The following is a 23,903-nucleotide window of genomic DNA, read 5'->3' on the forward strand; positions in this document are numbered from 1 at the left end:
GTGGTCCAATTTGTCATGCCCCGTATAGGGACATGTTACCCTATTTTTTGACTGTCTGATGATCCAGTCCTTCTGGAAATTAGTGGGCAAAGGCCTGACAACTTTGCTCAAAGTCCTGTGGGCTAAGGTGATATTCCCAATGGATATTGCCAGGGACGGAAATCCAAAATGACCATGGCAGAGTCATTTCAAATGCATATGCACTACATGGTTAGGCTGCGCAGGAAATTTGCCGTGGACAGGCCGAGGCAGCATTTAATGGCATCTTCCTCACCCCTGAAGCAATGTTTGTCTTCTGGTTCCGTGTCGATAGCGCTTGGTCCACATACGACCCAGGAGGCTATAGCCAGCTGAATAAACTAGCCCACTCATCCGTACATCATAATGCTTCGACACCCTTGTTTCTGTTTCCTACGCTGCTGGTCTTAAATGCCATTGTTGCGCCTCCGACCAACTTTCATTGTTGCTATTTACTCAACTGGTTCATCAGGATATGCGTCTCGCGGCTAGGGTGATCCCGAGGAGTAGTTAATTGGATCATGATCTAAACTGGAAGTGAGAACGCGAATCTCGATTTTGGAAACAGGGATTGCTAGAGAGGGTCGTCAAATTGCAGTTGGTTGCACTAGTGCATATATCCTCATCATAAATGGCCTTGGTTGCGATATTATTGTAAAAAGGCAAAGTAGAAATACACTAATCCTCCAGCGACTTCTTGAGGGTCGTCTTGAGCGGCATGTGCTTGAAGGCCAGAGAGAGAAGGAAGCTGATGCCAGTGAAAACAGTCAGGACAATAAATGCATCGCGCAGAGACGCCGAGTATGCCTTCATGATTTCTGCCTTGAGCTCGTCAGGGATGCTGGCTTTGTTGATAAGCGACTGGTCCTTTGTGATGTGGAGGATCGTCTGTGCATATGTGGGGAAGTGCTCAATGACAACAGCGATTTGTGTTTTGAGCTTGTTTTGGATGATGTTGCTGAGAACAGACACGGCAAGGATGTTGCCGACCGAGCGGAAGAAGAGAGCAACCGCAGTGATGGAAGCCAGGTGCTTTCCGGTCACAGCAGCCTGAGCAGCCAGCGGGAGCGTTTGCAGGGCAGCACCAAGACCAAAGCCACCAACAATCATGAAGCCCATGACCTTGCCAACGCTTGTGTTTGTATCGAGCGTGATGAACAGACCGTTGCCTAGTGTGAGCACAGCAGTTCCAAACCAGACCATCTCGCGGTACTTGCCGGTCTTGGCTGTGAAAATACCGGCTGAAACCGAGCCCAGTACCATCATAAGGGCAAATGGAAGCAAATAGAGGCCAGACGTGATGTTGGACGCCTGCTTGACGACCAGAGCCCACTGCGGGATGAAGGTAATAGGGCCAAAGAAGCCAAATCCGAAAAACAGGTGCGACATGCAAGAGAAGAAGACGTTGCGAATCTTGAACAGCCTGACCGGGATGATGGGCACCTGGGGCACCTTCCACTCGTAGAACACGCAGGCGATAATGACAACCGTACCAAACACAAAGCAGCAGATAACTGCAACCGAGTTCCACTCATAGTCACGGCCGCCCCAGGCCAGCGCCAGCAAAATAAGCGTGATGCCGACAAGGGACAAAAACGAGCCAACAAAGTCGATGCGCTTGACCTTCTCCTTCCATGAGCCCTTGGGGCGAGGGATGCGCAGGAGGAAAACAATCATGGCTGCAGAGATGACACAAATGGGGATGTTGATCCAGAAAATGACCTGCCACTTTGTATTCTGGACGATGACACCGCCAAGAGCCGGACCAATGGCTGCGCTGAGTCCCCAGGTTCCAGTAAAAACACCGATGTATTTTCCACGCTGGCGCTCGTTCAGGATGTCAGCAATAACGATGAGGACCATGCTGACAAGCCCACCGCCGCCGATACCCTGGATAACACGGCTGGCAATCAGCATGTTGAGCGAGTTGGACACTGCGCAGAGGATGGAGCCGATGAGGAATATGATGATGGCCAAGACCATAGTCTCGACACGACCAAGGACGTCTGATATTTTGCCGTAGATTGACTGGAACGCGGTTTGGGCAATGAGATAGCTGCTGATAATCCACTCGGCGCGGTCAAGCGAGTTAAACTTGTCGCCAATTGGGACGTATGTGGTGGCGACAATGGTCATGTCAATTGCAGCCAGGAACATGGATAGGTCGAGACTGATGATGGCCATGGCAAGCTTGCCGCCGGACAGGAGCTGAGTGCGGGTCTCCCTGGCGTCAGGCGTCGGCGTCGCTATCGGCTGTGACTCTGTCAGAGTTGTCTGTTGCCGAGGATGAGTATTGCTTTGCATCTTTCAGTTCGATATCGGAAATAGAGTAGGTGGTGTTGGCGGATGAGTTTTCAGTTGTCTCGAGCTGCTGGGCGTAGGGTGCAACCTGCCTCGGGTCAACCAGCCCTGGCTCAACATCATCCTTCTGTGAGTGCGAGGCCATTTTTTGAGTGCAGGTATGTGTCAATGAGAAAATAGGTTCGTGAAGATAAAAGGAAATATATTATACTTGGCCAGATGTGGGTGCTTCTCTTTCGTCGTTTCCAGGCGGCACCCGGCTCGTCCTTTATATGCACGCAGTGCGCGGTGCAATGAGATAGTCTATGGCCATCTCGATTTGTTGTTTTTCCTCTCAAGCTAGGTGGTATGCCGGCTCTCCACTAGGCCATGCGCTATTTGTCCAAAGCAGCAGTGCACGGAGTAGGGACTACTAGAATGACATCCTATGCTGTGAGGCATGAAACCTCCAGTCGAAACCGCTAATTGAATTAGCCAAAATGGCGATCCCTCATTGCAGCCAGTGCGATTTTGCTGCATATGCGCTATAAAGGGATACGCGCTAGCTACAAAGGCAAAAGCCTGCTACGAAAGGCGCGCGAAACCTGTTTTTGGGGGATAGTACGAGGGCATAGGCTGCTCGGTGTCTGGCCAATTGCCGAGGGGCAGGCAAGACATGTTGAAGATGCACTTCATACATCGGCTGCAGCCAGCTTAATAGGCACCACCTATAATTATCATAGGGCAAATCAATTGTCAGGCCGGACAGGGATGCGTAGTGTGGTAATAGGCTGTGGCTCGGCGCAGGTGGAGCTCATACTTACCAATGAGCGGATGCCTTCAGTGCTTCCTCTAGTGGCAGGGCACTGGATCTTCAGGGGGTCTGGCTTCCGCTAGGATACCAGGGAGCCAACATTGCCAGGCAAGCAAAGCAGGTGGACCGAGTCCTCGAATTTGGTTGAGCTAGACTGGTCGATAGACGGGACAACAGCATGCTGCATGATTGGGGAGGGAGGGACTGGAAGGAAATGCATGTCGGAGATCATGCTTTAGCCGCTCCAGTGGAAAGCTGGCTTGGAGACTGCTTCTTCTCATGGGGGGGTGACACACAGCTGTCTCTCTGGGTATGCTACTCCAACAGAGAGCTTGTCAGGAGCAGTACTGGAAACCGGCCTCCAGAGGTTGTGGAAAAGCCAGTATGTGATTGTAGCAGCATCGGAGGTGGAAAAGGGTGCGAGGAGTGGTTAGACAATTTCTCTTGGGTTCAAAGCCGCTAGCGCTTGTGTGTTGACAATGGTCATAAAATAGTGTTGGAAACAAGAACAGGCGCACAAGCAGCCATGCGGTACTGTTTGCCAGTAGGATCAGTGCCGCCCAGACTCAGCGCTAGGTCAATCCTAATACTCATTTCCATCCATTCCTAAAAAGAGTACTGCTGTAGCATGCGGTTTTTTAGATTTCGTGCAAGGGCCGGCAGCAGGCAGAGCTCAAACACGTCCGAGGAACATGGTCATGCAGCAGCATACTTCTCAGAAAATGATGCATATATCATCGACACCGCTGGATCGGGCTCGACATTCAGCGTGGCACTGCTGCATCCACAAAAAGTACTAGAATCACAGGCGTATGAGCTGGCGCTGATTCTGGCCGGGCAATATGTGCGAGAGTCCGAGGAACTTTGGGTTGGTGACCCGATGCACGACCCATCGACTACGATGCGCGCTGTGTTTCCGGATTCATCTCCGTCTACTAGCACGTGCTCTCTTTCGGCTGCGTCATCATTCCTTGGGCCCTGGCTGGGATCGGCCGGATCGTGCTCGTCGCTGTCGCTGGGTAATTCGAGGTTGAAGTGGCCCGGTAATCGGAACCTTGCGATGTTTGGCCGGTCAAAAATAGCCAGGCACAGGCAGACAGCGTTTAGCAACGACGATGGATCAACTGTATGCGGCAGCTCGCATCTGTGCGCTGTACCCAGAATCAACCCCTCGTCAAAGGCTGGCCGGCTGTTCTCCAGGTCGGCGCAGTGGGTCCGGCGGCTTGTGTATGGCACCAAAGAGCACAATTGTTTGTAATAGTGGTGGGTGGGTTGGGCGAGCCGCCGGCACACGCCTGCAGCAGCCATTGCATTCTTCTGTCACGGGACGGGTAGTGCACAATTTCGGCAGAATACTATTTGGGCATCTGCCTGCTGTTTGCCTTCGTTCTCCTTCCCCTTTACTTCCACAAGCAAATTTATAATAATTCTGAAAAGCCATTTGTATATTACCCACAGACTCTCCTTTGCAATGTCAGCTCAGCAAAAAGCGGTTATACATGCCTCGCCCACACCCGATGTTTGGCAGCAGCTGCAGCAGCTCCGGCTCGGCGGGCGCTTCACAAAACTGGTCGAGCTTGTAGTTGGCGTACCTGATAGCTGGAGCCTTGATGGCGCGCCAAGTGGTATCCCCCCTCGTCCGATCCCGACCGGCGACCACCGACAGGACAGCGCCAGAAAGACAGCACCAGCAGCACCAGTCGGCGGTGGATTTCCGCCGCCAGCAGAGAACATGCAGCTATTTGGGCTGTTTGCATCGCGGTACTTTCTGGTAGCTCTGGTGGTCGGATTCATTATCAGTCGTATCCAGATACTGGTACGGCGACAGCGAGTGCGGCCACTTCGGCCACTAGTGCGGGTAGCGCTATATCTGCCGTGCCAAATACTGCTTCTGCGCGCCTCAGCGGCAATGTGCATAGCAGTGGCGCGCACCCGTACGCATGGGGCTCCTGAGTGGATGGCCGGGCCAATCTCTGCTGCCGCACAGCTCTGCCAGCAGTACTTTGGCAAGGCACAGGCAGACACTATCACGATGGACGGCGCCATGTGGCTGGTGTTTGTGACAATCTGCATATTCGACTGTATGGAAATCTTTGTCTCGCGGCTCGAGGGCAGCCCGTGCGCGCCTTACGAGAACATTGGCAACTTGCTGGAGCGCACCTCGCTGTATTATTTTTACGGTGGCTCGGTGCGCATCCAGGAGCTGGCACTGCTCAATGTGCTGGAGAAGACCGTGATCTGCCAGTTGCTGATCTCGCTGTCTAGCGGATGGCAGTGGCGGCTGCTGCCAACTGGCGCCATCGACCTGCTGGTAATGGACCACTTTGTGTTCAGCATGCGGCACCCGAGCGCTCTCAAGCTGTACCCGTTCGTCCAGGTCCTGACAATGCTTCTATTGTGTGGTGCGGTGCTCATTGTTGTGGCCACTGTTGTAATTCGATCGATGGCGCGCGCTGTCGACAGATTCGGATTCCTCAGACAAGGCGCAGTGCAGGGTAGCCACCAAGTTACTGAGGCCACTTATGACCAGCACGGTGCATTTGTGGCTCCTGAGCTGGATGACGAGGCCGAAATGGCTGATGGGCGGGCCCTGATTGAGGACACGTACCTGCCACTGTGTCCTGATCTGCGCCGTGATTTTGGTGTTGAGATCCTGGATCTTGCCGGTACATGTCTGAGGCAGTACAGCAACCAGATCCGTGCTAGCGGATACTCGCGATCATGCGGTGCGATCCGGCTGCCCAAAGGCACTGCCCTGGACGAGTATGTTTCCAGGCAGGTGTCTGCGGCTCGGTCGAGAATGTCCGAGTCCAGTTGATCAAGCTGTATCGGCGCAGCGTGTGGGAAGGCGCAATGGGTTCGCTGTGTTTATCGAGAATGAGCCTGGGGTTAGCTTTGAGGTGCCAGAAGGGCCGATGGACATGGCTGTGTTTTTGAAGGATACACGGGTTGATTCGCTGCGCAAATTGTCGCTGGCTCTATGGTCTCTGTGCACTGCGATACTGGAGGTTGGTCTTGGGTGGAGAAAGGGCTCGCGTTACCAAATGGCAGGGAGCACCAACAATAGCCGCTCACCTGATGGTGTGGCTCTGCAAGCCAAGCAAATGACCACCGTTAACAGCGGGCTGCGTAGCTGGGAGATTGGCGAGGATGACGTGGTTGCTGGAGACGATGCCGAGAGCGATTTTGATTTCGACTATGTTGACAGCAGCCTACGCAAGTGCAGACGATGGCGATGGCGATGGCGATGCGATGACGACGACGACGAAACCAACTGGGATGACGAGCCTGTAGATTCTGAGGAGCTAGGTTGCCGAAACAGCCGGTCTTGTCAGTGACATAATCACAAGTGCGTCAGAGACATCGCGCCACGACCAGATGTCGTCGCTGCTTGTACTCATGGCACACTCGCTAGCAGGCTCGCTTTCCAGCACTAATGGGCCAGCTCCGGTGATGATGACTCGAAGCAGGTACGGGCGCAGACTTGGACAGCCAGTCTGTGTCGGCGGATTCTGTGCTGCAGATGCCTGGTCTCCCGTTCTCGTCTCCAGAACTGACTTCGCTGATGCAAATAACCAGGGCACGGCGCCAAAATGAAGAGGAAGACGGTGAGGACAGGCAGAGGAAACATGCTGTGTGTCATTTGCTGGACCAACACCCGGTGTGTGATGCTGCGCCCGTGCCGGTGCCTGTGCCTATGCAATGAGTGCCGCATGTCGCTTGCAGCACGGTCATTTGAGCATTGTCCATGCTGCCGCCGCGATGTTATTGGGTATAGTCGCGTGTATGCCGTGTGAGCAGGAGCGCTGTCAATAATCCCTGGGGAAAATTGTTGCTCACAACAAATAAAGCAGGAGTCATTCACTGCAGCTCTGCTGCTGCGGCTTTCCGAGTTGCATTCAATGGGCGTTTCATATTTAATTGGGTGTCTGAGATGTGACACTGTCATTAACAGGAAGCGGGCAGTGGCGCTCATAATCATCCATGTTTGGAAATCATGGCAAAGCTTTGAACAGTTGGCGGAATATATTTCTCGAAAACATCACAAGATGTAAAACTTTTGTCACACACTGATATGTTTCCCACATTAAAGCTGCTCGCTCAGGTCGACTGTCCATTCCGGGAAAAATGTAGTCGCGGAGCGCTCTGCTTCTACGCCCATCCAGCGGAGGCACATGGCAGGCTGACTGCTGTGCCAGAGTCAGGTAGGCGAGGACTGCAGGTCTTGTTTTGGACACAACGGACAGATTGCCGTTTTGGATGTGTGCTGAACCGCATGGAGGGATGTGCTATTTTCTCAAATATTTGCCATTATGTAGGTGTAGATTCCGGTGTCGAGGCATTCAGCACCGAGGAAATCACATTGTCTTCGCCGCCCATCCAGCAGCCATCGCCGCGCAAGGCAGCTCCCGCGGCAGCGGCGAACAGTTTCTAGACTCACCACAACAAAGGCTGCAGTGGCTAAACCGACACCTGCGATGTCCGAACGACCGAAGCAAGCATCCCAGCTGCCAAAGCACGCAATATCCGTAAGCAGCCCGGTCATTGCACCCGCACTCGAGAAGGAGACGGCAGCGATCCAGGACGACGGCGACAAGTGGCGCCTGTTGACTCTCAACTACGATCGCCGCCATCCGGGCTACGATCCAAAGACGGAGACGCAGGCGGTGGCACCGCAGCTCAAGGCAATTGTGGGCGACAGAATTGGATACGCCAAGCGCCAAAAGTCGATTCAGCTCATGTTCGACTTGTACATGAAGGCGCACAAGGGCGAGTGGGTCGGGGCGGCGCAGGATGCGGTCGAGCGGGAGCTGGGCGTGTACAAGTCAAGCGGGCTTGGGTCCTACCACGTCAATCTCGTCAACAGCATACAGGCAGCTGAAGCGACAAATAGGCACGTAATCGTCGGGCCCCGTGCCCGTTGCAACAGGTTGCGGAAATAAAAACGGAAATTCAGGGGGGTGGGTTGGCTAGGCATATTACGACATTTTCCTTGACTTTTTCTAAATTGAAGATCGCCCGCACATAGTAATGTGACCAAGTTTCACCCTGGTACTTTCGCATATGATGTCTTTTGGCTCGGTGGAGGCGTGCGCCTTTTGTTCTCGGATTCAGGAGCAGCAGCATTCGACATGCGCCCTCATTGTGCATGCTTGTCTAGAGGCACCAGCTACCAGTCACCGGCACCAGCAGCAGGCAGAAGAGAGTGGGAGTAGGGGGCAGCAAGGATGGTGATATGGTGTTGGGGGAGGCTTGTGCGCAAGAGCACGGTTGTTCGCGAGTCGCAACGTGTTTATCCACCCCCTGTGTCATTGTCGACTAATCCCGATTTCGAAAGGTGGCAAGCCAGCCCACCAATCTCCGTCGTGCGGGATGAAGTAGCCACCGGCGGAGAGGCGTCTTTTTTCCTTCGCTCCCCAGAATGGGCATGGGCAAGACGGAAATGAGCGTTACTGTGAACTGCACGATTTTCACACTGCTGTTCTTGGCCGCATCGCAATTGTCGCCCAGAGGACACATGGACGTTTTAGTGTCGGTGCTTAGTAGCCAATTATCGCCCCAGGCACGTGGGCGTTGGCGTCGCAGTGTGGAAAACACAAACAAACGCATTTGAGGGGGGGGGCACATGCCTTGCGTGCGCTGTGTTTGGGAACAGATGCGAATTTTAGACAAAGAGAGGAGGGAGCTATGAAACAAGAAAGAGCGAAAAAGATAAACACCAGGCGAGCACAAGAGGGGCGCTTCATCTGATTGGCAAGGGAGGCAGACAACGAGCGCACTGGGCCGATATTGGGAGCAATATCATTTATTGTGGTGATCACCGAGAGCCGGCAGCGGGCGGCGACTGCTGCTGGTGCTGGTGCTGCTGCGGGACTGCTGCTGCTCGGTGGTGGTTGTGGTGGTGTGGGGCCGCTGCGCTAAAGTTAATTGGCGGCAGCTCGAATCCCTCGTTGGGAAATCCCTCGCGGTACGGACGCATTAGCGGGGTGTTTTGCAGGGACTGAGCAACGGGAACGTGGGCCGGGGTGCTGTACGGGTGCTGCCTGTATTGCTGGGGCGGGGTAAGTCCGCTCTTGCGCACGGGCATTCCGGCCGCGTTCTGCTGTTGCTGCTGCTGCTGCTGCTGCATGTACGGCTGCGGGTGCGTGCTGCCGCTGTGGTGCCGGTACGACGGCATATCATCCTTCCTGTGGCCTACTGGGCTCATGTTGTTGAAGAACGGGTGGTTGGTGAATCCGTTGGCATGCATGTCGCTCCATGCGGCTCTTGTGCGGCTGGAAGCTGGGCGAGTTGGGCATCGACTGCGCAGGCGGCTTGCCCTGGAACTTGCCTGCTCCTGCAGGGAAACGAGAACCGAGGCAGCGGTGCAATCGACGGCGCAATCGACGTCATTTCGGGCACTGTAGGCAATGTCATCGAGGCTGACGCACCAGCGGCATGCCGGGGCGTCATTGGCGGCGCCAGGCTCGGCAGCATGCTGCTGTTCTGCACATTGTGCGAGGGCGGCGGCAGCTGCGTGACAGGCGGGATTGTGCGGTTGGCACCTGTCACTGCCGTTGCCTGGGCCGCCGGCGATGTGTTGGTCGACTGTACCGCGGACGGTGCCGCTGTAGTGATTGGCGGCGAGATCGCGCCCGACATGTGGTGCGCCGGAGCCGTCGCACTCAGCGACGGCAGGGCTACTGCAGACTTACTGTTCCGGCTGGCGGTCTCGGCAAGGGTGGCGGCCAGGGGCCGGTCGTTGGACCCATTGATCGGGCTCGGCCAGTCCCGACGATGTGGCCCGGCTGCCAGGCGCCGAGGGCGTCTTTTGCGAGCCACCGCCGTTGCGCACGGGCCCAACCTGCGGCGACGGCGCGGCACTCGAGAGTGACATGCCCTCAGGTCGAGCCTGGCGCAGGTTTGCCGTCTCCTGCTTGTTGCCGTCGAGGCTGGACGGGTGGCGCGACGGCACCTTCACGTCGCCAGGTGCCGCCTAACCGGATGTTCTCTTCGACCAGTGCTGCGTTGATGTCCTGCAGGTCCTGGATGTACTCGACGGCCATGTGAAGAATGCTGCCCTTGTTCAGCTTCACGCCTTCCTCGGTGCAGTACGGAATGAGTGTCGACAGCGTGGTGATCGTGTGGTTGATGTTGTCGCGCCGCCGTCTCTCGAACAAAGTTGTGGTTCTCGCGCCGTCTCTGTAGCCGCTCCAGCGCTGTCTTGCTGTCGACGCTGTTTCTACATGGGCAGGTGTGCGCACGTGCATGCGAAAAATTGCGGTTTAGCTCATATTAAAGTCATCCACGCGCGCATGTTTTGTTTTCTGATCTCCAATATCTGGGATACGTTCTGACCACAGCTCACCATTCTGTAAGCTCCGGGATAGCTAAATTGCAGGCTTACCTGTTCAGAATGTTGACTCCGCTCACTTTGTACACATTGCTCTTCTTCTTCTGCTTCTTGGACGCGCTGAACGGCGCCAGCTCTGCTGTAAAGTTCAGAAACAGCGGCTTGTTCGACTGCACCTCGGAATCAAGATCCGAGCTGCTGCCCGTCCGCGCTGCGGCGGCCTGTGTGGGCTCGTTGGAAACTGCACTGCTGCCACCCATGGCTGATACACGGCTGGGGGGTATGTATGCTCTAGTGTGGGAATATGTGTATAAAAGCTGGACCGCTGAACAAGTGCTGTTGGCCTGAATATTAAATGCCGCTTCTTTCAGGAGAATATGAGCAGAAGAGGGGATTGGGGATATAGAGAGCACAGCAAAGAAGGGGAGTAGAGAGGGTGGTCCCGTTCAAAGAGAGGAAAAAGGTTATATACACGCCTGCGGCCCCTCGCCTGCCGGAGGGAGCAGCGCAACCTTTTATAACACAATCCCGCTCCTTTCCATTTTCCTCGCTTGGCCCTGCCCTACAGACATGCGCTCAGAAGGCAGGTGCAGAAAAAAGGAAAAAAATATTTTTTTGGGGGATACTCTCTCCACACTTGGCCAAAATGCGTGTGCTCATTATTTTTCATAGACCTCGGCATCGGACCACCCCCGGGGTCGCCAGTGCCCACCCCCTCTCTCTCCTGTGCCCCAAAGAAGCACGTGCTAGGAGGGGGTTTTATTTTTGCGTGAAATCGGGTGCAATTGTGCAATCTCTTCTCACAGGACGGGATAAATTGGACTCAGTTCTGGCCAGTGAGCTGCAGCACTCGCCTCGTCATGGGCGCTAGCAAAAGGGCGCTAGCAATATGGGCACCGCTATGGCTGCAGTGGCGCCTCTGGCGCTGCAGAATGGTCCTTTCTTTGGATGGGAGAGGCAGATATGATATGAGCACTGGCGGCAGGTCTTCTTTAGGACACTAGGTGGGAGTCATCGGGTAGTGCGCTGCCAAAAAGGCATGTCGCTGGGACGCACCACCCCCTCCCCCATCCCACACTAGTGCCCGCCAGCAAGTGATTGGGTAAATCAGACACCGACCAGCCAGCGCCGTGCCTGCCCTTTCGTATGTAGCCTTGGAGAATATTCCTTTTATCGTTATCATGTCGCCCAGAGACCGCGAAAAGGCACGGCGCCAGGACAGACGGCGGCGATCGCGCAGCCCAGCGGCAACCGGGGATGGTACCAGACGGCGGCGTTACGTGAGCGATCACAGCTCGCCCACTCGCAAGCGTGAGGATGCAGCACGGCCTGGCAGGGGTCCACGCAGGCCAGACAACGAAAAAGGCAAGTCGCCGCCCCCTGGCTCGGACAAGGCGCCAGAGATTAAGCCGGATTTCGGGCTCTCAGGCAAGCTGGCGGCAGAAACCAACACGGTGAACGGCGTGGTGCTCAAGTACGCCGAGCCGGCGGAGGCCAGGAAGCCCAAGGACCGCTGGCGTCTGTATGTGTTCAAGGACGAGAAGGAGGTCGAGCTGCACCATGTCGACACGGCCAGTGCATATCTGTTTGGCCGAGACCGCAAGGTAAGCGCGACACATTCAGACTGACATTAGCATCAGCAGCTACCAGCTGCTTGTTTAGGCCGTATGTTGAGTGAGCAGCTGGGAGACCCCCATACACACAGGCCGACGGCGGAAATTTGTGCTGGGAAGGGACGTTGCCTTCTATATTCTGAGCGCTCCTGCCCGTTTTGACGCACTTGGATCGCCGTCCAGCTAGCTAGCTCCAGTCCTATGCCCTCCTCCTCCCCAGCGTGCCCCGTCCACCATCCCCCCACTAACTTCCGAAATTGTCCCACGCTCACTGGCCACTCGGCGAGCTCGCCGAACCTGGCAGTTGCTCCAAGAGGATAGCGCTATAGCTTTCCCCACGCTCCGTATCGGACGTGGCCTAAATCGGGCCAGCCCGAGGAATTGCACAGTTTCTAGCCAGCAATCTGGAGTCTTGCTAACTGCACAAGCCAGCGTAGGTGGCGGATATTCCGACCGACCATCCATCGTGTTCGGGCCAGCATGCAGTGCTACAGTTTCGCCAGACCAGCTCACGCGCTATCAGGTACGTGTTTATGTTGCCTGGCAGCGGCATGCCGTGCAGGCGGATCATCGCCTCTCCTGCTCTTGCATGGCGCAGCGATGAGCAAGACGGGCTGTCAGCCCAACTTGTTCTCACGGGTAGGATCCTCGCCTTCTCTCCTGCCTTCTCTCCTGCCTTCTCTCGTGAGCCTGTCGCCGCCGCCATGTCCCTGTCCTCCCCACCCCCGTGCATCGAACCGATGCTGTGCATTATTCCTCTTTGCCGCTGCTTTTCTTTGCTGATGGTCTGACCCAGGCCGGCCCTCCCCAAAAATAGGCTGTCCGCCATCTGAAACGCTGCTTCATTGGCATGGTGGACTTGCTTTGGGGGAGAGGTGCGCTGGCGCATGCCCAATGCCACACCAGTCCCACCCGCCTTCCCCTCAGCACATGTGTGCCTGGAGATGGAGCAGCCATCCCATGTCCTCAAACGCAGCCACGGCATTTGCTGCCGTGCATGTACCCGCGCGGTCCGAGCACATGCGATTGGCAGGCGTTCTTTAGCGCAAACGGATTGGTGTTTGTTGATGCCAGCCCGGCTGCCCATTTGGGGGTGGGATTGAAAAACGTGTGTGGGGGCAGCTGCCTGCGGAGAGATGCCTATACCTGAACGTTTCTCGCTCGGTCCCCTCTTTCCACGAAGATGCGCCAAAAGAAGAACCCGGGCAAGGAAGGCTGCTTTTACTAACCCATAGGGAAGGCGATCGTCCCAATGTTTTCTCTCCATTGGAACCGCGCCCGTTTCATCCTTGCTTCAAATTAGGCCATACGTTATCGATTTGGCGTCAACCAACGGGACGGTTTTGAATGGCGACCGGATCCCCGCCCAGCGATACGTCGAGCTGCGCACCAAGGACGTGATCAGGTTTGCGTTCAGCACCCGCGAATACGTGCTGCTGAGCGAGTAGGCTGTCCTAGCTGACTCACCACCCAGGCCGCGCCGGCTTCTTGCTGCCTCCATGTGACGGGAAAAAGGCTTCAGGCGTGTGTGCGGTGAATCCACGATATCCCCTTGGTCGAGCCTAGCAGATCCAGGTGTAGCTTTCTTGAGCATCTCCCCAATGCATTTCCAAGCGAATCTTCCCCTGATGTCTCAGCCCATGTGCTCTAGGAAAAAAAGGGTGGTCCGGATTCTGGTTGGGTGAATCAAAAGTGGACTGACCAGGCTTGCCTTTTTTGGGAATCGGCGGTGTCCATGGGGATAGGGAAGAGAAAGCCAGTGTCCGTCTTTTTGCACGCGGCATCTGGCAAAGTCCGCCCGCACATCCTGCTGGCAACCAGGCACGGCCATGTGCTCCAATGTCCGTTATTGTTTTGGTTCGAAATACAGCCTGTGCATGTCACCATCGGCTGCGCGATGGTTGCTCACTCGCTCGTTCGCTTGCTTGCTTGCCAATTTATGCATGCATGGGTGATGCGTGTGTGTGTGTGTGCGTTGACCATTGCTCAGCACACATGTTGGCACCCGCCATCCGTCGCTTGACTCGGCGAAAGGCGATCGATAGCAGATGCGTGCAGATCGCACTGCGCTTAATCCTGCAGGTGCCTGAGCAGATAATTGGCTATACGGTACTATATGTCGGATTAATGCACGTTTGTCGAACGCACCAGAAAAACGAACCATGGTCCAGCTTCGCACTTGCTAGCACCAGCACTGATGTGCGCTTCACGTTACCTGCTGCTGCTGCTGCTGTTGTTGTTGTTGTGTCTCCGCTGTGGCGACGTTGGGACCCAAAAAGTCTAAATATTCATTCTCGCCTTCCTTTCCTCCTTCGTCTCTTTTCGCACACTCTTCCCCACTACTCTAATTAAGCACACTCTACATATATACCCGCATGGCTGTTGACCTAAAGTACTACGAGCAGCTTGGCATAGACGCCAGTGCAACACAGGACGAAGTGCGCAAGGCGTACCGCAAGCAGTCTCTGAAATGGCACCCTGACAAGAACCCCAATTGCCGCGAAGAAGCTGAGCGCAAATTTAAATTACTGGCCGAGGCATACGAGGTGTTAAGCGACCCGGAAAGCCGGCAGCGGTACGACCAATACGGGACCGATGGGCTGAAGCGCGGGTTCCAACCTGCGTCGTCCAGTAGCGCGTACCACCAGCAGCAGCCGCAGGCTGACTACGAAGGCTTCCGGTTCCGCACGGCGGACGAGATTTTCCGCGAGTTCTTTGGCGGGCGTGACCCGTTTCGATTTCATGTTCAACATGAGCTCCATGTTTGCGCGGGATCCATTCGACGACCCGTTTTTCACGCGGGCTGGCGGTCCTGGCGGACTCAGGAACCCAGGTCGAGCCCACTGAGCGCGAGCGTAGGCCGTATGCGGGCGCATCGGTCCAGCAGGTCAACCATGGCGGTGGGTTCCCGTCGATGTTCGGCGGGCCCAGCATGATGGGCGGCTCGATGATGTTCAACTCGCCGTTTGGTGGTGGCGGCGGCGGCGGCGCAATGCCTACCTCGGGATCGTTCAGCTTTGTCTCGTCGTCTGTGGGCGGCGCTGGCGGAATGCGTGGCGCTGCCGGCCCATCATCGAGGACGTCGATTCAGATCGTTAATGGCGTGAAAATCCAGACTACTGAGGAAGACGACGGCCAAGGAAACATCACCGTGACAAAGATCTCGCCCGATGGTTACAGAGAAGTGACGGTTAATGGCGTGCCGCAGAGCAGTGGCAGGCCGCCCAGGACTGTGGAAGAGCAGCACGGAGGTGGTTCGGCAGCAGCGGGCAGAGAACACACAGCAGCGCAGGTTTACGCCCACTGAGGACCAGATGAGCCATGGGAGCTCGGCCAGATCAAAGTGACCGGGCATCGCCTAGCTACGATGTCGGACGCGATGACGAAAGCGTTGTGTCAGTCGAGATTATTGACATCAGCAGCGACACTGACAATGCCGAGGAAGTGCTAAAACCCGCTGCCCCCAGGCCCGCTGCTACCACTCCAAAGCCCGCTGCCACACCCAGACCAGTGTCGCCCCCCAGGCGTGCAGCCCCCACGGACCACAGCTCCCCAGCCTACTATGCACCGTCCAAGCCCAGGACTCCACCGGTCTCAAGCAGGCCTTCCAGTAGCCGCACGCACAAGGTGTCGTCTCCACCCCAGACACAGCCGCCGCCGAAGCGGCAAGAGAAGGTGTTTATGGAATCTGCGGCTGCCAAGAGCACGCGGCCGCCGACCTCGTCGCCGCCTTCCACCTACATGCGATCATCACCAGTTGTGGATGCTTCTGGAAACCCGCGGCCATCTCCTCGACACGTCAGTGCAGCCGTGAGTTCAGTCGCTCAACCGCACCCAGCACGCCTCCGAGCTCTGGCGGGCGATCACGCTACGCACCATCAGCGCTCAGCAGCCGTCACTCAGACCAAAGCCGACGGCGAGAGTATTCTGGCTGCAGCCCGCAGCAAGCTTCGGCCAGCGAAAAAGCGCGAGGATCCGTCTCCCGAGAGCTGGGAGTTTGTGGAGCGCCCGCAGCAGCAAGAGCCAGCAAAGCCCGGGTTCATCGAGTCGGCGATAAAGAAAAGCACGAACGCGCTGAAAGGGACGCCCCAAGAAGAACAGCAAGACGCCGCCCTCCCGCCCCGCTACCGCCCAGCAGTCCCGTGAGTACGCGCCCGTGCACCGCCCGCCACCTGTGTCCACGCAGCCGCTGATGTCAGCGGCGGAACTACGCGCCGGCTACACTGACAGCAGGCAGCACTCAGGAGCCATGAGTGACTATGGCGCATATGGCCGCACCGCATCATCAGTCATGTCAGAATATCCGATTCCACCGCCATCACGTGCTGGGTACGCGACGCCTGGAAACAAGCAGCCGCGGTCGCGCGATCGCATGCGGTCGACCAGCGTGCACTATCGATGCGCTGTCGACAGTCAAGTCATCGATGACACAGGCAGCACCGGACCCCGCAGGAGCCGGATGTACTCGCGCGCGCCGATTCCTGACTACACCAGCCAGCAGCAGGGCCAGCAGCGCCACTACCAGCCGCCAAAGATGCCAGCAAGTCGGTCCCGGTCCCGGTCATTCGCCCAGAGCGACTACTACGAGACTCCGATGTATGGTGCGCATGATGTGCCTCTGCCGACGGCAGATTACAGCAATGCCGGGCGTGACAATGACTGGGCGCAGCCAATGCAAACAAACTCGTCTGGTGGATACTATTCGCAGCAGTATGAAATCCCGCCACCGCCAAGACCCTCGACATCATCGTTCCAGGCGTACCAGCAGACCCCAGCAGGCAACTCGAATGGACATAGACGGCCCGTGACTAGCTCGGGACCTATGCCCTCTGGAGGTCGCCACTACCAGCAGCAGCATTAATCCCTGCACTTGACCACAAATCACATTTGTCCGATCCATGCTAACTAGCAGCCGAGCTTGCATCGCGAGCGAAGTAACCCTAGTAGCTGTCTAGATGTATTTTGAATCCACTCCATTACCTGCTACCACTGAACCATCAACAATATTTCTCTGCGCCCCGTTCCCATTGCCCTTTCTTCTAGTGGCGTGGCTCTCCAGCATCAGCAAGGGTAAAAAGCGATCTTGTTTTGTTGTCCACAACCTCTTCTGTCTCTCCAACTATCTCTACACACTTTTGCTACTCTTGCATTCCATACACTTATTCTATCTACATTTCACTCCAGGTGTTTTCCCAAGTCGGAGCTACCTACTTCGCCCAACGATATACTGATCGTCTCTGTACAGTCAGATACCATTGATACAGGAGATGCTCGCTAATACCGAAAGCGGACACCCGCCCTTTTGAAGCATCAAGCAACCTGTCCGCCTCTCCCGAGATAGACATACCAGATGTGCCTCTAGTCAGTCTCCAACTTGGCAAGCGATAAGGGCAATAGCCAGCGTCTCACCGAACAAAAGTATTTGTCTGGTATCCAGCTTGCCTTGTCACTACTTTGCATGTCGTTCCTTACGTTCATAACTTCCATCGATACGACAATCGTTGGGACAGCATACATTCCGATTGGAAGTCACTTTAACGGAGCCGACCGTGCCGAGTGGATCATTAATAGCTACCTTATTGCAGTGGCTGCGTTTCAGCCTATCTATGGCAAGGTCAGCGACATCATTGGCCGCGTCGAGGCTATTACCATAGCTATTACCATTTTCATGCTTGGGTCGGTAATCAGCGGTGTATCCACCTCGCTCAATATGCTCATCGCGGGTCGTGTGGTTCAAGGCATAGGTGGGGCTGGATTCATGAATATGTCCCGAATTGTCCTTGGTGATATTTCCAGTAAGCAGGATCGTGGAAAGTACTTCAGCGCAATAACATGTGCTTACGGAGTTGGGATAGCACTTGGGCCAGTCATCGGCGGCCTTATCGTTGAATACTCCAAGTGGCAAGTTATATTCTGGATCAACATTCCCATCTGTGTGGTTGTTGCCGCAGTTGTTAACATCATACTGAAGTTACCTCGCCCGGATGGTACGTGGAAAGAAAAGGTCAAGGCGCATCGACTTTGGGGGCTCGCTGTTGTCAATCGTCCGGGAATCGTGCTCGTTCTTTTGGCGCTGTCCGTGGGGAGGACGCGAGTACAAGTGGTCATCAACTGCCGTCATTTGCAGCTTTGTCTCTTGGGCTCGTGGTCATCGTGGTGTTTATCCTCTATGAGTGGAAGGTTGCACCGCTACCTATTGTGCCGATACATATGTTCAGGGATCTGGAACGTCTCCGTTTCCTCCATCTCCCAGATATTCCAAGCTGCTGGGTTTTACGGTCCGGTCACCTTCATTCCACAGTGGGCTCTACTATCCAGACATGCCTCCAGCATAACGTCGGGTCTATATCTGCTTCCATTTGCAATAACGACGATTTTTGCGACAGTGGGTAGTGGGGTTCTAAACTCCCGAACAGGGACGCTGTCGTGAGTTTATCTGGGCAGGCACTGCGCTCCTTACTCTTGGCAACGGACTTCTTATTTTACTCACACCTGATTCAAATGTTGGACAAAATCATCGGTTTTGTTACAATTGCTGGCATTGGATTTGGCCTATGCTTCCAGAAGCACTTCGATTATCGCCCAGGTATCTGTGCAAGACAGAGATATGGCCGCAGTGTCTGCTATGAATTCGTTCTTCATCTCGTTAGGCGGGATATTGACTGTGTCTATCATCAGCAATGTTGTTCAGAATAGGCTCCATGGTAACATGGGATCTCTGGTTTCTCAGTTTCCCGGAATATGCGTCTACAGTTGCACATATTATGAAGGACCCGTCTGCAATCAACAGTGTCAGCCATTCCCAACCAACTCAACATCGAGATCCAGCAAGCATATTCAGCTGCAACACGCTATGGCTTCATTGTCATAACCGGCACTGGACTTCCGCTATCGTTCCTGCTTTCTCTTGGTTTGAAACAAGTCTTGCACAAGCTATACATGAGAGGAGATGGCCAGTTGTTAGTTGTTTCCCAAATAGATTCATGTTGAATCGTAACAATGAGTAGATGTAATGGTGTGAGTAGCTTGCTAAAATCATACTTCACATCGCACAAGTATTGTGACCAGTTTATGTCGAAGTATTAAGCAGCCAGCATGACATTCGACGAAGGCTGCCTGTTTATTAGTGGCTAAGCGTACCAGCATTGTAGTTGGCGACGCCACTATTCCATTTTTGCTAGACAAAGAAGGTCCGAAGAGCACAACATACTACTCCTACAGCACACGGCGGTAGCTATAGTTCACAAACACAACTTCTGTGGATAGTAATAGAATTCTCTATTTGCCTTTGCAAGTATCTTTTAGATCCCTAAAATCTGTTATTTTGATTGTCTTTCGCAGGGTAGTTTACACAATACCAGGATGTACCAACAAACGACGCATAGCCAATCTTTTTCACTATCTGAAGAGACTGCCTCTATAGAAACCAAACGGCAGTGTATTTCAATACCTAGTGCTACTCCACTTATCCAGGTAATAGAGGCATCCGGACGATTCATCTAGTGGCCACATAGCTGAGCTTGGAAACTCCATACCTACGGTGAGAGACAGCGGGAACACAAATGTGTTGGCTGGCAGAAAGCTTGCTCTAGCACTACTGAGCTTGTCTATATTCTGCACGATCGCATCTCTTGACATAACAATCGTTGGGACAGCATACATTCCGATTGGAAAGTCACTTCAAATGGAGCCAGCCGTGCCGAGTGGATCATCACCAGCTATTTCATTGCACTGGCTGCATTTCAGCCTATCTATGGCAAGGTTAGCGACATCATTGGCCGCATCGAGGACTATTACCATAGCTATTACCATCTTCATGCTTGGGTCGGTAATCAGCGGCTGTATCCGCCTCGCTCAATATGCTCATCGCGGGTCGTGTGGTTCAAGGCATAGGTGGGGCTGGGCTCATGAATATGTCACGGATTGTTGTTAGCGATATTTCCAGCGAGCAGAACAGAAGTAGGTATTTTAGTATACTCACTGTCTCATACGGTGTTGGATCCGCGATCGGACCAGTCATCGGCGGCCTTATCGTTGAATACTCCAAGTGGCAAGTTATATTCTGGATCAACATTCCCATCTGTGTGGTTGTTGCCGCAGTTGTTAACATCATACTTGAAGTTACCTCGCCCGGATGGTACGTGGAAAGAAAAGGTCAAGGCGCATCGACTTTGGGGGCTCGCTGTTGTCAATTGTTGGAATCGTGCTCGTTCTTTTGGCGCTGTCCGTGGGGAGGACGCGAGTACAAGTGGTCATCAACTGCCGTCATTTGCAGCTTTGTCTCTGGGCTCGTAGTCATCGTGGTGTTTATCCTCTATGAGTGGAAGGTTGCACCGCTACCTATTGTGCTGATACGCATGTACAAGATCAGGAACGTCTTCTTTTCTTCCCTCTCCCAGATATTCCAAGCTGCCTGGGTTTTTATGACCTTTTTATTCTTTGGCTTATATCCAGACACCAAGGTTTTGGGGCCAAAACCATTGGCTTTGTTATAATCACTGGCATTGGATTCGGCCTTTGTTCGCAGAACGTAACTCTTATTGCCCAGGCATCTGTGGCAGGACAAGATATTGCGGCGGTATCTGCCATGATCTCGTTTTTCAATTCGCTGAGCGGGATACTGACGGTTTCTGTCACTAGCAGCATTATTCAAAACTCGCTCATATCAAGCATGGCGCCTGTGATGTGGCATTTTCCGGACTATATAGCAGAAATCACTCACATTACAAAGGATCCGTCTGTAATCAACAGCGTCGATATTCCCAACCAACTGAACATCGAGATCCAGCAAGCATATTCAGATTCGATCCGCGGTGGATTTATAGCCGTAACCGCGTTGTCATCAGTATCGCTCCTATTTTCTCTTGGTTTGAAGCACGTCAAGCTTAAGCAAACGTGCAATTCAGCTATCGACAGTAAATAGCACACATTCTTCAATTATTTCATTTTGTGAATGTAAATGGCTATGCGACGATGGACTACGCCTCGACTTCTTGAGCATGCTATCCTATGTTTTGAATGTATATATGATGTCTTTAAAGGCAAATGATATTCAGCACATTTGTAATTGTAGCACAACTAGCCTGAGCATGGTTAGCCAATACACACGAACCTGATTACAGGTCATGGTCATAACATAGGTGTATGGTGCTCAGACCCGGCTCCCAAGCACCAACAGACTCAGACTCTACACACTACCTCTTCAGTAGTTGATAAACTACCGACACCGGGCCAGAAATTGCGAAAACATCTGTTGATTTTGGCTATCTTGATTTAGCTGCATACTGCTGATTTCGTATGCGATGTCCTGGGAGTCTGAATTTCCGTAGACCTATTTTCTGAATCCACTATAAACAGGCCAGTGTAATTCACGGCCGACGGGCCTTTTTCAGCAGCTTTTTGTGTGCTTCGGGCAATCTATTAATACCTATCGACAGCGTGCCGATTTCAATTGAGCAAACAAGGTTGTCTCTCGATCGTGCTGTGCAATCTCCGATAGCAGCATTGGTCAGCCCTATGTGAGAATTGGAGGCTACATGGATTAGCGAACAGACAGCCTCATCCCTATGTTTCAGGAGCAATCAGGAAAATACTGGTTTTCTCTTTAAAAATAGACCAGATGCTGGATCCTGTAAGCATGTAGACAGTATCACGCAGGAGCTGCTAGCACTACTTCCTACCTTCAAGCAAGTTTTATCCATGATTCTAAAAATACACGCAAAATCTGCAGATTGATGCGCAGGCGTATTAGCAGCAGCCATGTGTTCTCTGCAGAATCCCTAGAGAGATACTCGCGTCCATTTTTAGCACTGCCTTCTTTCTCGCACCCTGTATAACCAAGATATCCATACGTTACGTAGCCGGCCTATTTAAACCAGCAGTTCCGGCCCATCATTTCTGACATCTCAACTCATCAGCTATATTGCTAACAGACTGCCTCAAACATATCATCGCTATGGCGCACCCGACAAAATCAGATCAGTTCGTCACCTATACACAAAACTCATTGTCGCTCCAGACCCTGGAAAGCCAGCCATCCAAATTGGCCAATGGGCAGGTTAGCGAATCGATGTTCAACTCTACTGAAACTTTAAACGATAAGTATGAACCCCATGACAGCGAATATGCCGATACCAAGGAGACCCGCACCCAGCTGCTCTCCGGGTACAGGCTGGCGATGGCCATCATCAGCCTGGATATCCTTGTGTTCCTGTCGGCTATCGACATGACCATCGTGGCCACCACATACATCCCCATCGGCGACAAGTTTGGGTCGGTGGATCGCGCCGAGTGGATTATTACCAGCTACCTGATCACCACAACGGCCATCCAGCCCATCTACGGCAAGATCTCTGACGTGATCGGGACGCGTCGAGACCATCGTCATGGCGATTGTGGTTTTCCTCATCGGCTCGATCCTGTGCGCGGTGTCCAACTCGCTCAACATGCTGATTGCCAGTCGGGCAATCAAGGGCCTGGGCGGCGCCGGGCTCATGAGCATGGCGCTGATAGTCATTGCCGACATCATGAACGAGCGCCAGCGCGGCAAGTACGTGGGCATTTTCTCGGGCACCTGGGGGCTGGGCTCGGCCATTGCGCCGATGATTGGCGGCCTCATTGTCGAGAAGAGCAAGTGGCCGGTGGTGTTCTGGATCAACATCCCGTTCTGCGTCATCTCTGCCGCCCTCATTGTCATGCTGCTGCGGATTCCGCGGCCCAAGGGGTCGATGCTCGAGAAGCTGAAGAAGGTCGACTTTATCGGCTCGCTCCTGTCGCTGGCCGGGCTCACCCTGGTGCTGCTGGCGCTGACCTGGGGCGGCCGCGACTACGCGTGGTCATCGGCTGCCGGTGGTGTCGTGCTTTGTGGTCGGGTTTGTCATTCTGGCCGCCTTTGTGTTCTACGAGTACAGGTTTGCGGTGGAGCCCATCATGCCCATGCACCTGTTCAACCGGCGCAACGTGATTCTGTGCTCGCTGGCGCACATTTTCTTTGGCTTTGGCGTCAACGGCCCCATCACATTCATTCCGATGTGGGCGCTGGTCGTCAAGCACGCGTCATACGTGACCTCGGGGCTGTATCTGCTGCCGTTCTCCATCGCCATGGTGATTTCGTCGGTGGTGGGCGGGGTCCTGGTCAGCCGTCTGGGCAGGTTCCGCGAGATCATCTGGTTCGGCGCGGCGATGCTGACGCTAGGCAACGGCCTCCTGATCCTGCTCGGCACCGATGCCAGCCTGGGCAAGATCATCGGTCTGCTTGTCGCTGGAGGACTTGGGTTCGGCAGCTGCATCCAGACGCTGACGCTTGCTGCGCAGTCGGCAGTCACTGGCAAGGACCTGGCAGGCAACGACAACAGTCAACCTGTTCTTCCGCTCGCTGGGCCAGATTCTGTCGGTGGCGGTCATGAGCAACATTATCCAGAACAAGCTGCGCACCGAGATCGGCGAGGTGGTGGCGCGGTTCCCGGCACACATGCACGAGATTCTGGAGGTGCTCAAGGACCAGTCGACGATCAGCAGCTCGGGTATGCCTGAGAGCGTCAAGGCTGCGATCCAGTTTGCGTACTGGGACTCGCTGAAGGTCGGGTTCATTGCGCTGACTGCATTCACAGGCGTGTTCTTGCTGCTGACGCTTGGCATCCAGCACAAGGAGCTGCAAGACAACGACTCAAGAAGACGATTGATGCGTGAAAACCGAAGCGTGCCTGTAAATTATCAGCTGTGTAAAATACTTCATTACATTGACCATTGTGTATTCTTTTTGGAGAAATGGCTAGTGGGCTGTGTGGCTTGTGTGGCTCGTGTGGCTGATCGAGGCAGAAGCAAAAAAAACAGTCAATGACTTCTT

General features: G+C 54.3%; 9 protein-coding genes across 9 annotated transcripts; 6 read left to right on the forward strand and 3 right to left on the reverse strand.

Annotated features, from left to right (window-relative positions):
• Positions 1 to 696: 696 nt before the first annotated feature.
• On the reverse strand, positions 697 to 2,545 carry DL89DRAFT_277090 (MFS general substrate transporter; the record flags this gene model as incomplete). The annotated part of the gene is made up of 1 exon (XM_040889414.1): positions 697 to 2,545. Exon 1 carries the CDS (start codon positions 2,320 to 2,322, stop codon positions 697 to 699), a length of 1,626 nt encoding a protein of 541 aa, XP_040747348.1. The 5' UTR covers positions 2,323 to 2,545.
• Positions 2,546 to 3,808: 1,263 nt separating this feature from the next.
• DL89DRAFT_254022 (uncharacterized protein) lies at positions 3,809 to 4,420 on the reverse strand (the record flags this gene model as incomplete). Its single annotated transcript, XM_040885238.1, has 1 exon — positions 3,809 to 4,420. One exon carries the CDS (start codon positions 4,418 to 4,420, stop codon positions 3,809 to 3,811), a length of 612 nt encoding a protein of 203 aa, XP_040747349.1.
• A 98-nt stretch (positions 4,421 to 4,518) lies between these two features.
• DL89DRAFT_319750 (uncharacterized protein) lies at positions 4,519 to 8,055 on the forward strand (the record flags this gene model as incomplete). The annotated part of the gene is made up of 6 exons (XM_040891151.1): positions 4,519 to 5,905; positions 5,961 to 6,421; positions 6,471 to 6,562; positions 6,609 to 6,720; positions 7,432 to 7,539; positions 7,571 to 8,055. Exons 1-6 carry the CDS (start codon positions 4,584 to 4,586, stop codon positions 8,053 to 8,055), a joined length of 2,580 nt encoding a protein of 859 aa, XP_040747350.1. The 5' UTR covers positions 4,519 to 4,583.
• An 875-nt stretch (positions 8,056 to 8,930) lies between these two features.
• DL89DRAFT_254025 (uncharacterized protein) lies at positions 8,931 to 10,705 on the reverse strand (the record flags this gene model as incomplete). Its single annotated transcript, XM_040885239.1, has 5 exons — positions 8,931 to 9,776; positions 9,808 to 9,956; positions 10,068 to 10,334; positions 10,461 to 10,471; positions 10,500 to 10,705. The coding sequence occupies 5 exons, from the start codon at positions 10,703 to 10,705 to the stop codon at positions 8,931 to 8,933; spliced, it is 1,479 nt and encodes a 492-aa protein (XP_040747351.1).
• An 820-nt stretch (positions 10,706 to 11,525) lies between these two features.
• Positions 11,526 to 13,778, forward strand: DL89DRAFT_10383 (SMAD/FHA domain-containing protein). Its single transcript, XM_040883021.1, has 3 exons — positions 11,526 to 12,049; positions 12,496 to 12,581; positions 13,362 to 13,778. Exons 1-3 carry the CDS (start codon positions 11,627 to 11,629, stop codon positions 13,504 to 13,506), a joined length of 654 nt encoding a protein of 217 aa, XP_040747352.1. The 5' UTR covers positions 11,526 to 11,626; the 3' UTR covers positions 13,507 to 13,778.
• Positions 13,779 to 14,451: 673 nt separating this feature from the next.
• Positions 14,452 to 14,697, forward strand: DL89DRAFT_204800 (DnaJ-domain-containing protein; the record flags this gene model as incomplete). The annotated part of the gene is made up of 1 exon (XM_040884056.1): positions 14,452 to 14,697. A coding segment is annotated over one exon (246 nt), but the record flags the coding sequence as incomplete, so codon positions are not given.
• Positions 14,698 to 15,186: 489 nt separating this feature from the next.
• On the forward strand, positions 15,187 to 16,340 carry DL89DRAFT_10411 (uncharacterized protein). Its single transcript, XM_040883029.1, has one exon. It carries the CDS (start codon positions 15,380 to 15,382, stop codon positions 16,202 to 16,204), a length of 825 nt encoding a protein of 274 aa, XP_040747354.1. The 5' UTR covers positions 15,187 to 15,379; the 3' UTR covers positions 16,205 to 16,340.
• Positions 16,341 to 17,161: 821 nt separating this feature from the next.
• Positions 17,162 to 18,576, forward strand: DL89DRAFT_10409 (MFS general substrate transporter). Its single transcript, XM_040883027.1, has one exon. It carries the CDS (start codon positions 17,517 to 17,519, stop codon positions 18,486 to 18,488), a length of 972 nt encoding a protein of 323 aa, XP_040747355.1. The 5' UTR covers positions 17,162 to 17,516; the 3' UTR covers positions 18,489 to 18,576.
• A 3,304-nt stretch (positions 18,577 to 21,880) lies between these two features.
• Positions 21,881 to 23,746, forward strand: DL89DRAFT_280618 (MFS general substrate transporter; the record flags this gene model as incomplete). The annotated part of the gene is given in 4 exon segments (XM_040889600.1): positions 21,881 to 22,415; positions 22,435 to 22,929; positions 22,964 to 23,580; positions 23,668 to 23,746. The coding sequence occupies 4 exon segments, from the start codon at positions 22,014 to 22,016 to the stop codon at positions 23,744 to 23,746; spliced, it is 1,593 nt and encodes a 530-aa protein (XP_040747356.1). The 5' UTR covers positions 21,881 to 22,013.
• Positions 23,747 to 23,903: the final 157 nt, after the last annotated feature.

Source organism: Linderina pennispora (assembly GCF_002104995.1).
Source record: "Linderina pennispora strain ATCC 12442 chromosome Unknown DL89scaffold_1, whole genome shotgun sequence".
NCBI classification, from domain to species: Eukaryota; Fungi; Kickxellomycota; class Kickxellomycetes; order Kickxellales; family Kickxellaceae; genus Linderina; species Linderina pennispora.

Bases quoted from the DNA above. Each gene is read 5' to 3' on its own strand.
- DL89DRAFT_10409 (XM_040883027.1), top strand. From the start codon at position 17,517: ATGTCGTTCCTTACGTTCATAACTTCCATCGATACGACAATCGTTGGG.
- DL89DRAFT_10411 (XM_040883029.1), top strand. From the start codon at position 15,380: ATGGGAGCTCGGCCAGATCAAAGTGACCGGGCATCGCCTAGCTACGAT.
- DL89DRAFT_10383 (XM_040883021.1), top strand. From the start codon at position 11,627: ATGTCGCCCAGAGACCGCGAAAAGGCACGGCGCCAGGACAGACGGCGG. The intron at 12,050-12,495 runs GTAAGCGCGACA...AAGCCAGCGTAG, and splicing joins TGTTTGGCCGAGACCGCAAG to GTGGCGGATATTCCGACCGA. The intron at 12,582-13,361 runs GTACGTGTTTAT...GCTTCAAATTAG, and splicing joins ACCAGCTCACGCGCTATCAG to GCCATACGTTATCGATTTGG.